Source organism: Ostrinia nubilalis, chromosome 8, assembly GCF_963855985.1.
Source record: "Ostrinia nubilalis chromosome 8, ilOstNubi1.1, whole genome shotgun sequence".
NCBI classification, from domain to species: Eukaryota; Metazoa; Arthropoda; class Insecta; order Lepidoptera; family Crambidae; genus Ostrinia; species Ostrinia nubilalis.
The window spans coordinates 4,117,299-4,132,983 of NC_087095.1; the positions used below are offsets into that span (position 1 = coordinate 4,117,299).

Below are 15,685 nucleotides of genomic sequence, written 5' to 3' on the forward strand. Positions count from 1 at the left end.
GAAACCTAAAGAACATAAACCCAAAATTCTTTAGCCTTACGTAAAATTAAAATTGTTTCGTTTTACAGCCAAACAAGTCACTGAAGTCGTAGCTAGAGCTATCGGTAGCAGAGATTGTAGCGCTTGGGCTCGCTAACTAGTAATGCTTGGCTTCTAACCAGGTATTTCGAGAATGTCTATTAAAACGTTTTGTACTTTATTAATAATATATTACAAGTACAACAGACCATTACCATCAGTCTGCAGGGGTAATTTCTAAGGAAATATAAACTAAACGTATTGCTTCAAATTGATAGTTCCTTTTTATTTACAAACAAAATACAAAGGTGATCTCAATCCATTAATCTTTGACTAATACAAACTACTATTATTATAGTTACATCAAACTTTAGTCTCCGCACAATCTTCGTTGATTTATTTAATAAAATGGATGACCTTACAACTGTCTGAAATTGATGATACATACAAGACCCCCCACGATTATTTTGTATTAAACCGGGTCTCAAGTGAAATAAAACGTTCAGGAAGATCTTGATACTTAACATTAGGACAAGGGTCTAGTAATACATTACTAGTAAGCGAGGGAGGCTGCTCAGATGCAAACACACACATCTATTGACGTAGCTGCTCATGTTTTGTAGGGAACCGGTTACAGAATTAAACAGAGAGAAATAGAAATAAATTGAGCTTGGAACGTAATAATTAACTAATTAGAAAGTAATTAAGTTTAGTATTAGGCTCGGTTTCCACCGAGGTGGAGCGGAGCGGAGAAATGTTTTAAATAACCAATTTTCATTCAATCTGAATGACATTCGATTGGTCGTTCAAAACATTTCTCCGCTGTGTCTTGGTGGAACCCTAGCCTTCGTGATCACACGAGGGTTACATGCTGAAGGCATCATGCGAGATTGAAGCGGGAAGTAACAGCAGAGTAAATACAAATGAGTAGGTCATCTTCATAGAAACGCACCGAGCGCGGTTTGTATGTGAGCGCGCTAATATACGTATGCAGCGCGCACGCACACACTGACAAAATTCGGCGCAACCACGACTGGCTCCCCGCTAATCCCCGCTAGTCAGTGTGTGCGTGCGCGCGGCATACGTGTTGGCGCGCTCACATGCAAACCGCGCCCGTGCGTTTCTATGAAGATGACCTACTCATTTGTGTTTACTCTGTTAACAGGGTGGGTGCACCGGCCACAAGCAGCTATGTTGTATGCGGCGCTCAGTCGATGTACTGCGCGAGCCAGCGGAAGCCCTCGCCGTAGCCCTGGCGCTTCAGCACCGAGCACATGAACAGCTCCAGCGGCCGCCCGGGCAGCTCCGACCGGGACACCTTGCCCTGCAATAAGGAAAGAGATCGATTCATTTTTTGTTGAGTTTGAAGGTTCGTTCGTTTCAGCCGAAAGACGTCCACTGCTGGACAAAGGCCTCCTCCAAGGATTTCCACAAAGACCGGTCCTGCGCCGCTCGCATCCAGGCGCCTCCCGCGACCTTCACCAGATCGTCGGTCCACCTATTGGGAGGCCTGCCCACGCTACGTCTTCCGGCTCGTGGTCGCCACTCAATAACTTTCCTGCCCCAGCGGCCGTCAGCTCTACGAGAGTTTAAAGGTAAATTGGCAAAAAATGCCTTGTGGTATTAAGTTCGCCTTATGTACCAATTTATATGGCATTATTAAATAAATAAGTCGAGGTTCTAAAGTGGTAAGTTCTAACGAGAGACGAGACTCAACAAATATCTACGCGAGGCGCGACCTACTTATACGTCGCATCCTATTGGATTGTTATTGCACAAATTACTAATAGTCCCGTTAGCCCCTCATACTAAGCTAAATATGCTTGTGTCACGAGTGAGCTCACCACAATAGTCGAGCGGCGGCGGGGACCGAATCCGCGTTTCCCGGATCACGAGTCACGACCAATGGTCCCTTTCACCGCTCGGTTATCGTGGCTCTATTTTTGGGGGAGGCTTTTGTCTAGCAGTGGCCGTCATATGGCTGGCTAACGATGACAGTTATGAATAATTTCTGACCTTTCCAGTGGTCTGCTGGTAGAGGTTGAAGAACTGCCGCAGCTCGTCCTCGCTGGCGGCGCCGGGCTTGTCGATCTTGTTGCCGAGGATCAGCACGGGGCAGTTGCTGAGCGTCTCGTCTGTCAGCAGCGAGTCCAGCTCGGCCTTGGTAGAAAAGGTAGTTTTATCACAAACATGCTAATATCATCAGACCCTGTTCTCAGTGAGGGAACATTTTTAAAGTTGGTGGTAGAGCTTATTGCACCTAGATAGTCATCATAATAAAAATAGAAACAGGTGCCAGACCCAGAGGTCCCAGATTCTATTCTCAGTGAGGGCAACATTTTTGAAAGCTATTGGTGGCAGTTTTAAATTCAGGCTAATTTAGCTAGTTAGCTACCAATGTAAGGAGCATTGTTGTTTCGCTAGTTGGGAGGTAGGATAGCCAGTTCTTCTATGATTAAGAATTCCACCTTATGCCTAATTATCACTTTCCATCAGGTGAGATAGGGTAAGCAAGAGCTTCTCTGTTGTGGGAAAAAAAGGTACATAATGTCAAACAGTAGCACAAGAACGTAAAAAAGTGGCAATAATTCGACAAAGACTAATACTTTTGTTTTCGAATTGAAACGCTTTACTACAGCTTCCTGGTTTCGCATGATGCACCTACGCTACAATATAAAAACGTACCTTGGACTCGTGCAAGCGCGGACGGTCGCAGGCATCGACCAGGAACACGATGGCGTCGACGGCGGGAAAGTAGTCGCGCCACACGCGGCGCGCCTGTTGATGCCCGCCCAGGTCGAACGTCGTGAACCGCATACTGCCTATAGACAGCTCCTCCGATGCTGTGGACAATGCCAAGTACTATTGTTTACTTTGTTACAGTCAAAACAAAACAAAAATGTTTATTTGTGAATAGGTAGCAAATATGTAGGTGTTAGAATTTCTAACACCTACATATTGCCTAATTTCTAACTTAGAAATTAGGCAGGTGGTATCACTGTTTGGCCCAAGGTTGGAGTGCAAATTTGGCATATTGAGAAAAATTATTAAAATACATAATGTCATAAGTCATTTGACTTCTTTTCACATTTCTCGAGGGAATCGCCTCCCTCAAAAATTTCCACAACAAACAGTCCTGTGCTGCCTGCATCCAGTTTATTGTTTACTTGTTGTTAACTTAGCTGGTAGAAACCATGTAAAAGGACAAGAACATGTGAGGCAATTTAACTGCAGTGATGAATCCACAAATAGAGTGAGTGAGCCTTTAATGCCCATAATATTCCAACGTGGGTAACGTCAATTTTACAAAATAGTTAATATGTTGTATGTTAATTTCATCAATAAATAAAACTCATTGTATCAGTGAGATAAAGTGTTGTCAGATGTAGATAAAATCACCATCTATTAGAGTAATATAAGCGTTAAATTATGTAGATGCATGTGTGTTATCACATAAGTGGGCAATATTATGACACAAGGATGTTGTTCCAAATCATGAAAAATGGTGCTGGGTTATATTTAGTTTAACAGTATAGAATATTTTTTTAAACAAAAATAAAATATAAATATACAGAGCTGAGGAAAGTATAAAAATACATGCCATAATAATAAAAACAGTGTGATTGCTTTCAGAGTGCTAAAGTGGTTATCAGTTTTATTTATGACTACTGAAATAAACATAATGATAAAAGTAATGCTTCAAAATCATGTCAAGGTGGTACTGACATGTTTAACCCGAACAGATCTCAGAATAACTTATAGGGGGGGTCAAATGTCAAAAATAGAGGATCCAACATCGTTTTTTCATCACTTATCAATAAGAAAAACATTGTAAATTATTTTTGAGAATTCAGACTAAAACTTTTATTTTACTCTCAAATTCCCTGCTCAAAGACAGACCATCAATCATCAATAGGCCAGGGAAAAACCAACACCATGCAAACAGTTACCCTGTTTGTCCCCATATTTTTTGTAGATGTTATATTGGTATACGAATAATATCGAAATAAGATTTATACTCACTGGGATGCAGTGTTGGCACGTGCTGCGCTAATCTGTCATCCTTCAACATATGCAGCAGAGTGGTCTTGCCCGCATTGTCTAGGCCCAGGAACAATAGTTTACCTGATTTCTTCCACAAACCTGGGCAAACACAGATTGTAAAGATGAATTTCACAAAGATACCAGTAAATAATTTTGACATTATTCTAATCAGATTATCTTTGAGATAAATCTGAACAACAATTTCCAAGTTGAATTAAATTGTAATGATGACAGACAAATGCTACATAAAACTGGTAATGATAATACACATGGGTAATTGTATAAAATTATACAGCCAAATATGGATTACTCATGCCTCCAAAGGTCAGATTCAAATTTTGGTTCCTAGTTTGGACATACTCATCTTCAAATTAAAGTTCATCAATTGGGCACATCACAATAGATGAATACTCACCAAGGAAGCCGAGGACACCAGTGAACCAATCCAAGATAAACATATTGAATCTGAAATTGATGAATGTGTAATAAATAATCAGTTCATCTTCACAAAGAAATAGTTGCTAAATAATGACTTGCAAAAGTCTTTGTTATCTACTCCGATTTGTCTGGCAACGAACACCAGACACCCGAGTTATAAGACAATGTAAATATATTACGATCTTGCAAGATTACACCAAAAACGTAGTAAGAATGTGATATCGAATTGAGTAACATGAATGACAGAACGTCATTCGAGTACATGCAACTTTGATCCACAAATTCTATTTGTTCGCAGTAAAATTACTCACTTATTAAAATTGAACTAGATTAACTAATACTAGGAGAAGTTTATCACAATATTTCGCACTTATTTGCAATATGTTACGCCGCTAAAACCGACGATTTTTCTCAGCAATGTAAATGCGATGGAAATATGAATCTGTTGGCAATGACGTATACTACTTCCGGAAGTTGTCACTGTGAATAAAGCTGCGTCCACAGTACCACGCCTTTCATGTTGTTGAGCTCATAGCTCAATGTCTACAATGAAACTACATTCACCCTATTTCAAGGAAGGTGACCATAACCATAAATAACTTTGACATGGGACATCTAGCAAAACAAGATGCGGTATTTTAAATATTTATAAGATATTTAAACTCAGTTGAATTTTTAAAGTACTTAGGAAATAAACTACGACTTATAAGGTACCGGTTCATTTACTTTAATATACCTTGTGTATTATTCCTTTACGTTCCTCATGAAATTCTCAATAATGCTTTTGGTTTCTTTGACTTTCTCTGACTTTTTGGATGCTAAATCATCATTTAAAGTATTTAAAAATGTATTTTTATGGTAGAATTTAATGTGCTTACTGCTGAATGGTAACAAAAGGAAGTATATTATTCCTATTCATAAGTCTAGTAAATAACCGTGGCATTATTTTCATGCTCTACAAAAACCGGTTTTAATAAAGTATGGCAACATTGTACAGTTTGGAATATTATTGACATTTCGACTTCCGGTAGTTCTTTCTAGTTTTGACAGCTTTCAAAAGCAAAGGTATTACGGATTTTTGTAAAAAGTGAATGCAAAAGTGTGTTAATTGATGAAATATATTGTGTAAATCGTGTATTATTGTACACATAACCTGCTTGAATGATTTTTAGACAAACTCTTTGAGGATTCACTTGATTTTTGTAGGTTACAATAGTGCTCAGTAGTGTTGTCGTTTTCAGGCTGAACCATGGCTCCCAGGAAAAACAAAGTTGCAAAAGAGGAGGTCCAAGTGACCCTTGGTCCCCAGCACTTGGTCGGCGAGACAGTGTTTGGAGTCGCCCACATTTTTGCTTCCTTCAATGACACATTCGTGCATGTCACCGACTTGTCTGGTCGGGAGACCATCGCCAGAGTCACCGGTGGCATGAAAGTCAAAGCTGATCGTGATGAAGCTTCACCCTACGCCGCTATGTTGGCCGCTCAGGTACTTGCATCACTTTGTTTACACTTAGAAACTTGCGAATTATAAAGAGTTGTTGTACTTTGAGGTTATGTTTTGATGGTGTTTTTAGGCTGTATTGTCTTTGAAATTCAAACTTAAAACCTACAAATAACATAAATTATTACATACATCACTTTGATGCTTTTCATCTAAACCCTATAATCTATTTATTGTGTGTTTAAATCTGAAACTAAAAAATACCATTACATAGTTGAATATAACCCTAACTTCTGTGATTTTATGTAGATAATGTAGAATAACTTATGTTTTTCATCAACTTACTTGAGGCTTGGCATTAATTACCATGTTTAACTGTTTCCAGGATGTTGCTGAAAAATGCAAAACTCTTGGCATCACAGCCCTCCACATTAAGCTGCGTGCTACTGGAGGCAACAAGACCAAGACCCCCGGGCCCGGAGCCCAGTCGGCCCTGCGAGCGCTGGCCCGTTCCAGCATGAAGATCGGCCGCATTGAAGATGTGACCCCCGTGCCCTCAGACTCTACCCGCAGGAAGGGAGGTAGACGAGGACGCAGGCTGTAAATCTTTAGCTTTAAGCAACTGTGGACTTCAATAAATAAGTTTACGGTTACATTGTCTTTTTATTTTATCTTTATATCAATATGTTTCCTGCTTATCCTTCCTGCTTGCTACCTATTTTATTCAAGTAAAAAATACTGATTTAGATCATCTTTGCACTGTTTTTGGCCACCCTATAATTTATGCTAAAATGTATGTAAAGAATGCTCTATGATGGAATTAAAACATATATTTTTAAATTAGGTACTATGAATTTTCAATATTACATTATTTTTGATACTCATTAAATTTCAACCTAAGTGGTGGTGATTTGTGATGGCACAAACAGTCTTCCTTTATGTTAAAATAATGCGCACGCATACGATGCGATGGGTCCCTCCCAGATCACGCGGGACGTGGGATGCCTAAAATGACAGTGCTAATTCCGGAGACTGCTTGCTTGCCGAGATGCAGGCTTTCTCTTCACTCAAGAACTCGTTCCAGCCGGTAATGCTGCTGACATTAAAAAAAAAATAATCCTAATAAAAGTTTAACAGCAATAAAACTATGTTGTTGTATTGCTCCTTATTTTTATACAGGATTTACCTATTTATAAATCCTTGAGAGAAAATATGTGCCGATTTTAAACTATGGACCACACAAAGAGAGAATATAAAATAAGGGCTATCTTACTAATATTATAATTGCGAAAGTTTGTGTGAATGCGTATGTTGCGCTTTCACACAAACACTGAACGGATTTTGATGAAACTTTTTGTTTATTATATCGATATGTGACAAGCTAAATTTTTTATATGTGCGAAGCCGTGGGCATAAGCTAGTTCAAAATAAAAATACCATGTGCTGTGCTTTTGAACTTTGTTGTTGTACATTGGTCTTGGACCGCGATACTTTCAAATATGATCCAAAACTAATTATATCATTTTGATAATACAGGGTGACTGGAACTGAACCCGCCATAGCTAATACGCGTATAGAGGAGGTCATTTGCTAATTATTGAACCTTACTTTCTATGGCTAAAGTTTTATAATTTAGGAGATATGTCAATTTTTATACTTTTTTCAGATTTTTCCGAAATTAGACCTAAAAACAATTCTTCTTTCCAATGATATATCACACGTTGTAATTAGATATTGAAATTCGTCAAAAAATCAAAGTTTATGGAAGAAAATGGAGTAATAATACAAAAATTATCCATACAAAGTTGATTTAGAATTTTTTTAAAGCTCTTTTCTTCATAATATGATTATTATTTTTAAATTCATTTTTCAAAAAACATACAAAAATAGTTATGAAAAGGAGTATAGCAGAAAATATGAGATGTTTGAAGAAACTTTGTATGGATAATTTTCGTATTATTACTCCATTTTCTTCCATAAACTTTGAATTTTTAATAATTTTCAATATCTAATTACTACGTGTGATATATCATTGGAAAGAAGAGAAGCTAGAGATATTTTTAAGATTATTGGCAATCCATTATCACCATTAGTTTTTTTTTTAAATCGAATTCGAACTTGAATTTTTTATCGTGGTTTGTACTTTTGTTGAACTTTGGCGGCTCGTAACTAGTTCTAGATCTGAAATTTATTTTATTTGACTAAAGGTTTATTCGATATTAGTATCAAGTAAAAAAATCGGTTAAAATCATGCGAAAAAAAATAATTAAGCAGTCTTTAGCAGGCCTGGCTCACTCCGCGCGGTACATCCGATAATTACCTACAGCGAAGCGCCCCGCCGGCGGGTATTATATCAGTCGAGTGTCACGCGCGCGCCCGTCAGGACGCTGGCGTGCGTTGTAGTATGATTATAATTCTATGATCGAAGTATTATTTAAAAATGGAGCTAAAGAGAAAGAAATATTGTGCGGCGTTCGGGTGTTTAAATTCGAAAAGAAATCTACCGGATTTATCTTTTTTTTTCGCTTCCCAAAGATGCTGAAAGGTATGTTGGCTATGTAGGTAATCAATAATTCTTAGGATAGTATAGGTACCTAACCTACTATGACTACTGCTCAGAATGCGTTCGTTCGTTTTAGCCAAATGACGTCCACTGCTGGACAAAGGCCTCTCCCAAGGTTTTCCATAATGAATGCATACTTACCTACTTACGTACCTCATTACAAATAAGTAGATTAATTATTTTTTCACTAGACAGCAACCCTAACAGTGTAAGAAGAGTTCAGAGGCACGCGATAGAAAGAGACAAAACTTGTAGGTGAATAAAATTGTAGGTACGTAGTGCTGTGCGAGCTGAATTCCACTGTATCGCGTCGTAGCAAGACTCGCATTTATTTAAATCGTCTTGCGGAGTAATCCTTCTGTACCTGTACTATTACTTATTCTGTGTCTTTAGGTCAAATTTCGGAAAAATCTGAAAAAGTATAAAAATTGACATATCTTCTAAACTATAAAACTTTAGTCATAGAAAGTACGGTTCAATAATTAGCAAATGACCTCCTCTATACGCGTATTAGCTATGGCGGGTTCAGTTCCAGTCACCCTGTATAATAATGTAGAATAAATTATTTTTCCGTTATCCTACTAATATTATAAATGCGAATGTTTGGATGTCTAGATGTTTGTTACTCTTTAACGCAAAAACTACTAAACGGATTTTGATTAAATTTACAGTATTATTGTTTATAACCCATAATAACATATAGGCTATAAATAATTTATGACGATCTGTGACAAACTAAATTTCACGTGGGTGAAACCGCGGGCAAAAGCTAGTGGTATCTAAAATCATAAAGTATTGCATTAATGAAATAAATGAAAATGATTATTAATTTAGTCATTACCATAGGTACAAAGTTATTAGAGGCAAGTTCCGCTATAATCTACCGTATGGTCATACGAATTTTTAGACAAGTTCCACAAATATTTAGGTGTGACGCAAGTAAAGCAATAGAAGGTTGGGAAATAGGTATTCAATTAAAGATAAAGGAAACACAAATTATACTAATTAAATTTTAATTATAGGAAAATAATGCAATAAAAATACTAATGTATAGAAAATTTCTAAGTAATAATTTTACAAACAACACCATGTCAAAACTCTTTGTGAAAATAATATTGAGTCAGTTTTAGTGCAAAGGTATGGGAATGCTTCAATAAATAAATCAAACAGGAAAGCAACGAACTAACGTAAATGAAACATTGCATTACAAAACTAATGATCGATTACTATAAAATGTGTCTGAAAATGAGTTATTTACAATCTGCCAGCTATGATATTGCACATCAACACTTAAAATTAAATATAATATTGCATGAATTCATAACATTGGTAGATGGCAACCTGTATTAATATAACAAAATTCCTTGTGCTATCAAATTACACATTTTCATAACACCTAATACATTTCTCTACGTCCAGATCTTACAGGCTTCCTACTTCTTTTTCTTACATTTTTCATTATAAATTCCTTTAACAACATTCGTCCTACACGCAATGATACGACGGTTCATGGTACGACTGGAACCGTCCGCTCCGCCGTATGGCTCCTACACGACACGCATGTAACACGCGACGCTATGTGAGGTAATATCACATTGGGGACTATATACTTTTATCATTATTAAATAAATTATTATACTAACTAATTTATCGCGTACGATTTCATTCTCGGTCTTATACTATTACTTATACTTGAGTTTATAAATATAAATGATTTAATATGGACAGATTATAGGTATCATGTTATCGAAGCGAGTTCCGTGTGCGGTCGGAGCATGAAATCGCACGCGGCTGTCGTACGAGCTAGGGAGTGTATCGTCGTGGTCGAGCGAAGGCGCGCTGTGGTGTTCCGTAGACCTAACCTACGATACTATACAGACGTACAAAACGGCTCAGGCACAACGTGGCATCAAGTTATGTTTCAAACGCTAATAGTAAGTGCTACGCGTACTAAATGCAAACTCAGCTATTTGGTAACTTAACCTAACATTTCATCACTGTTGAGATTTTCATAGCGATATACTATTAACATACCGTATCGATACATAAATTCAGGAGAAACGGTAGCTTAGATAAAAATCATTTAGAGAAAAATATATTACATCAATAATATTAATAAAAATCGTCAATGGAAAACAGTAGCGAGAACGAAGGCGTTTCAATACATCAAAACTTTAAATTAAAACTATGTCTATGTAGTATACATGAAAACGTACACATCTAAAACATTAATATTCAGTAACAACAATGATTTATATATTTCAGATATTATTTACAAATGTGTTCAATTTTTCTTAAATCTATTGATTACTAAAAAAGAAATAGAAAAATTATAGTTAATTGGGTACTATCAGTAAAACTTTTGATATTGTCTTATTGATAGATAATCACACGTCAGCTCTAAATTATTCGTCCACTTATATTACATGTTGAAAATCACTTTGGTACGTAAAACTAGGTATCATAGCCTTTTCTATTCTACAAACGAATGGCATAAGAAAATACTTGCTCACTAGCTTTGTAGGCCCTTATCCCGCTGGCGTTCGAAACTTGGGAAGTTGTACGAAAAACGTCGCGAGGGTTTCGGATCATAATCTTTGTGTTCCGAACGAAAGCGAGATGAGGTTTCGGAGTATAGTTCAGTGCTGTGTTTGACCCCGGAAGATGGCTCCCCGCTGGTCTGGTGCTTAGTTCATCCACTTGCGGCAGTTGGGCGCTCCGCACATGCACATAATCTTGTGTGCGTCGTCTTCAATGTCGAATTTGTAGTCGTATGCCAGCTGCGAGAGGAAAAAATGTTATCATAAATTGAGATTTATAACAAAAGAACATCGTGCGACTCCTGCCGTATAACATAACGAGTGATGTTTGTCAAAGTCATCGTTTATGAAAAGTAGCAAGGCATTATGTGGGTGGCACGTGTCTCGAAGATTTCATCTCCTATTGTAAATGAATATTTACACCATCAATTATGAAAGCAGTAAGCTAACTCGCGCATGACACTAAAAGCTTTACTCATACATGATATCATAATGTACGAGGCACGCCCCTTGATGTCAAATGATCTTTAAGACTCTCCAAATACAGACAGCTATTAGTCGGCTGATACCAAATCGGTGTAGTATGCGTACTTCCATTTCTTGATAGCGATTAACAGCCCAACCAAACTACCAATGACAAAAAGTCTGTGTGTAGCCTGCGGGGTGTCTTCGCGTTCTCTCAAGATACCCATGAATGAATAACAAAACGACGGGCTGGAAAACGTAACGTGGGTAGGCCTCCTACTAGGTGGTATAGGTCGCGGGAAGAGCCTGGATACGGGCAGCGCAGGACCGTTCATTGTGGAAAACCTTGGGGGAGGCCTTTGTCCAGCAGTGGACGTCATTTAAAGCCTGGTCCGTGAGCACGTAGAATTGTGTCCAATGGCCCCAAGCAACCCGTCCTTATCGCTCGCGCGTAATTATGTTGCTGTCGCGCTCGCACACTCACTACGGGCGCCCGTCGCACAGTCGCGACAGCAATGAGGGCTATCGTTTTTATACTTAACAGTTGGCACCCCTGGCGATTGACAGGACCTTACTCTACAGTGGCGCCATCTTGATGAGTGCAAATGCGATAGTCCTCCTACCACTTTAGCGCTCACAAGTTGGCGCCACTGTCTTCGCTACTAGCAAGTGACAGGACCTTACTCTACAGTGACGCTAACTGGTGAGCGCTAAAACGATAGCCCTCATTACGCGTGAGCGATAAGTAAATTAAAGAGTCGAGAGCTATCTACTGTAATAATTTTGGTGCTCACGGACCAGGCTTTAGCTGAAACGAACGAATAACAAAGGAAAGCATCAGCTCACCTCCTCCCCCCTGGCGATGCGTCGCTTGGCGAAGATGACGATGCGGAGGTGGCGGTCTACCTCCACAGTCTCGGCCACGCAGTTGGGCTGGCACGAGTGGTTGATGTAGCGCGCCAGCCCGCCGCTCAGCGTGGCGTCGATCACGCGCCGCTCGTCCAGCCGGAACATGTAGATGCCTCGGTTCTGGGGGCATATAACGTGTGAATAAAACTTAGACTGAGTTGCACCAAAACGTCAAATCTGTCAAGCTCCATACAAAAAATACCGGTTGTGGTTATAGTTACGACGGTTAAAGGTGGTGCCTCTAGTCAACCGAAAACTATAGATACTGTCGTCTGTGATCTGGAAAAACGCTGTTTCTAAAGAGTATTTGTGTGGAAATATGTACGTTTGAAGTCACTAAACATAGGAAGTTTTAGTAAACTGAATGAAAATCTAAAAAACAGTTGGCTTTTCACGCATAATTTAAAAAATCGTTTATAAAGTTAGTTCATGGTACTACTTTTGGTTACAATTTTCGGGTCTAAATTGATGTGAGAGTTTCCTTTTTTCTCAGGAAGCTGCCAACATTTTGAGACGCGTGACATACTAGATCACGTAACAAAAACAAAAGATCTTAATTTTTTTTGGACTAGCACAATTTATAAACATTTACAACAACACGAAAAGAATAAAAGAAAATTAATGGGCCACTGCACCAATAGGCTCCCGGATCCCGCTCAGCATTTATCTTGACATGCTCGAAAGGGTATGTCTAGATAAATGCTGTAATTCTTAATGCTATGGCCTATGACTCACCTTGGCTTCGTATTGCTTCTCCCGGATCTCCGAGAGCTCGGAGCGGATGATCTCGCCGATATACTCGATGACCATGGTGTGCTTCTCGAGGTCGCGGGCTGCGTACAGTCCGAGCCCTTGGATTTTAGACCTGGAAGAGATTTGGGATTTATAGAAGCCGTTTGTGAGAGAGGTTGAGGAGTGTTTTATAAAATTATTGTTAGTAATTTATGCACGAGATGATGAAACGTAATTTTCCAATATAATGTTATATTCTAATTTTAGAACAGCGATTTAAAATTTAATAAAATATTCCTAGAGTACTTGAGTGTTAAGAGGGGATTTAAAACTGAAAATGTCTTTGGGGAAATCTAATAATTAGGTTAGTTATATTTACATTGGTAGGTATGTATTAACTAGGTATTGATGAAACAGCTTAGGTTAGGTTAGGTTTTACGCGAATGACATCATGGTTGTACTATTGATATAGCTAGATGTTTATATGTATTGTTTCCAAATAAGCTAAAAAGATAGAAATCAGCTCTCTAATGCTGAAATATTAACCAAACCTGCGCAACATCTATTTGCCTAAAGTCCGGTCGCCGAGCAGATAGAATTTCGTCCAATGACCCCAAGCTACCCATCCTTATCGTTCGCGCATAATTATAATATTACTGTGCGACCGGCGGCTGCAGTGAATGTGCGAGCGTGATAGCAATATAATGTCCTAGCTTGGGGTAATTGGACGAAATTTTATGTGCTCGGCGACCGGATTTTAGCTACAGCGCGTGCCCTAACTCAGCCTACCGCCATACCTGGCCAGATACACGTTGTTCCGCCACTCGAGCTTCATCTTCTTGTACTGGCTGCTCTTGGTGTGCACGAACTGCTTGGAGTAGGGGCAGGCGGGGTGGTCGGAGGGCGAGGGCGGCGCGGGCGTGGGCGTGGCCGGCACGAGCGAGCGCGTCACGCGGCGCCACGCCCCTTTACAGCGAGGCTCGCTTCGAGCACAGCCCGATGGGTTCACGCAGAGACCGCCTTCGAGTAGCGCGGAACGACCGAACTTGAATCGGTAGTCCGTCAGCGTTTCAATGCCTGCGAACGCGAAACGGTTCGAGCGCGGGTGTTTTGTTTTACGGGAGATTTGTAGTCAAATGACATGGGAACAAGACTAAAGTATGTAAATAAAGATACTCTGGAATATTGTCTGACTATCGAAAAGTTTTAAAGATACGCATGATATTCTAATGTTAGTAAATGAGCTGATGAATTCGAATGAAACAAAACAATTTTGAAAAATAAATATTAAAGTATGTAAAATACAATTTTAATCATTTTTTAATTCGTTAAACATTGCTAAGTTTGAACGAAGATGGTAATGTAGTTTTAGAATTTATAATTCAACTAACCTGGCAAGCTTTCTAGCACCCTGACGACGGCCGGCTCGGTGAGGCCGAATAGATCTTCTCCCGTAACGTAGTTGGGCCACAGCTTCAGCACTCCGTCTTCGCCGCGGTTTTCTCGTAACGCCGCTACTGCATCCAGAACCTAAATCACCAAAAATTACAATTAATCTCCAGCTTTTACCTAGATAGGCGGCTCGCGTTTTAGTGTGATCTGGATGGGTTGGAGTAAAAAGATAATTACAAATCAAGCGCGAACGCGAACGAGGAAAGCACGAGTTTTTGTGACGTCAAACGTCAACGAGACTTCAGATGTGCTTCAGACTTGTATGATTTGTCACGTCTATGTCACCGCTGTGCCGCTCTTATCGGCACTTAGAGGCGACCTGCCCTGCTGTGCCACATGTGGCCCACTGACCTCGGCCCAGGCGGCGCGCGGCGTGGCGGCGGCGCGCTCGGTGCGCGGCTCGTCCTGCGCGCGCACGTGGAAGCGCGGCCGGCCCTCGTCCTCCGAGATCCAGCACAGGTAGCGGCAGCGGCTGTTGGCGCGGCACATCGACCAGTAGAAGCGGACCTGCGGACATAGTCAACCTTTGTAATGCGCTAAGGAAAGCTAAGTAAGCGTTCGGACATTTTGAAGTTCACTCTAGCTAGTCATTTTAGGCCGTTTTCTGATTTGTCAGCGCGGCAGCGTCACGACATCTGCACGCTCGGCATACGCAATACCGAAAGCTTACCCAGCGCCTATATTTCAATGGAGCGTTCTTGATTGGCGCGGCACAGACTCAACCAGGAACGCTCCCTTGAAATATAGGCGCTTGGTAAGCCTCAGAGTATAATTATTTTAGTAAGCTGTCTGTATCGCGTATTCCGAGCGTGCTGAAAAAGAAAAAAAAGTAATATCGCTGTTAGCCATAGACGGCTTCCGCAGCTTCACCGGTCCAAAATGATTGCAGTAGATAGCTCTCGACTCTTAATTTAGTACCTATTTGCTCCGCTCTGGTTTTTGTTAGACACTATAGTCTGGTCCGGGAGCACGTAGAATTTTGTCCAATGACCCCAAGCTACCCATCCTTATCGCTCGCGCGTAATTGCTGTCGCGACTGTGCGACGGGCGCCCGTAGTGAGTGTGCAAGCGCGACAGCAACAT

At 39.9% G+C, this 15,685-nt stretch overlaps 3 protein-coding genes across 5 annotated transcripts in view; 1 reads left to right on the forward strand and 2 right to left on the reverse strand.

Annotated features, from left to right (window-relative positions):
• Nucleotides 1–279: 279 nt before the first annotated feature.
• On the reverse strand, nt 280–4,976 carry LOC135073743 (GTP-binding protein SAR1b). Of its 2 annotated transcripts, none has more exons than XM_063967908.1 (6): nt 4,871–4,976; nt 4,478–4,527; nt 4,042–4,161; nt 2,704–2,861; nt 2,035–2,178; nt 280–1,342 (listed from the first exon to the last, which is right to left on the reverse strand). In XM_063967908.1, the coding sequence occupies exons 2-6, from the start codon at nt 4,518–4,520 to the stop codon at nt 1,226–1,228; spliced, it is 582 nt and encodes a 193-aa protein (XP_063823978.1). In that variant the 5' UTR covers nt 4,521–4,527; nt 4,871–4,976; the 3' UTR covers nt 280–1,225. The 2 variants fall into 2 exon arrangements, with proteins under 2 accessions (XP_063823978.1, XP_063823977.1); XM_063967907.1 differs by having other exon boundaries at nt 4,812–4,974.
• A 498-nt stretch (nt 4,977–5,474) lies between these two features.
• LOC135074114 (small ribosomal subunit protein uS11) lies at nt 5,475–6,594 on the forward strand. 2 transcript variants are annotated; one of them, XM_063968421.1, is made up of 3 exons: nt 5,475–5,565; nt 5,742–5,986; nt 6,327–6,594. In XM_063968421.1, exons 2-3 carry the CDS (start codon nt 5,750–5,752, stop codon nt 6,543–6,545), a joined length of 456 nt encoding a protein of 151 aa, XP_063824491.1. In that variant the 5' UTR covers nt 5,475–5,565; nt 5,742–5,749; the 3' UTR covers nt 6,546–6,594. The 2 variants fall into 2 exon arrangements, with proteins under 2 accessions (XP_063824491.1, XP_063824492.1); XM_063968422.1 differs by having other exon boundaries at nt 5,515–5,599.
• Nucleotides 6,595–9,500: 2,906 nt separating this feature from the next.
• The window catches only part of LOC135074137 (histone-lysine N-methyltransferase 2C-like), a 72,426-nt gene continuing 66,241 nt past the window's right edge, over nt 9,501–15,685 (reverse strand). Inside the window, exons 49-54 of the mRNA XM_063968440.1 lie at nt 14,954–15,109; nt 14,542–14,680; nt 13,948–14,227; nt 13,154–13,283; nt 12,356–12,538; nt 9,501–11,284 (exon numbers count right to left, since the gene is read on the reverse strand). Of these exons, the coding sequence (XP_063824510.1) occupies nt 11,192–11,284; nt 12,356–12,538; nt 13,154–13,283; nt 13,948–14,227; nt 14,542–14,680; nt 14,954–15,109 (981 nt within the window). The 3' untranslated portion in view covers nt 9,501–11,191. The remainder of the gene's footprint in view (nt 11,285–12,355; nt 12,539–13,153; nt 13,284–13,947; nt 14,228–14,541; nt 14,681–14,953; nt 15,110–15,685) is intronic.

Bases quoted from the DNA above. Each gene is read 5' to 3' on its own strand.
- LOC135073743 (XM_063967908.1), bottom strand. From the start codon at position 4,520: ATGTTTATCTTGGATTGGTTCACTGGTGTCCTCGGCTTCCTTG. The intron at 4,162-4,477 runs GTGAGTATTCAT...GTGTTTGCCCAG, and splicing joins TGGTGTCCTCGGCTTCCTTG to GTTTGTGGAAGAAATCAGGT. The intron at 1,343-2,034 runs GTCAGAAATTAT...TCCTTATTGCAG, and splicing joins ACCAGCAGACCACTGGAAAG to GGCAAGGTGTCCCGGTCGGA.
- LOC135074114 (XM_063968421.1), top strand. From the start codon at position 5,750: ATGGCTCCCAGGAAAAACAAAGTTGCAAAAGAGGAGGTCCAAGTGACC. The intron at 5,987-6,326 runs GTACTTGCATCA...AACTGTTTCCAG, and splicing joins CCGCTATGTTGGCCGCTCAG to GATGTTGCTGAAAAATGCAA.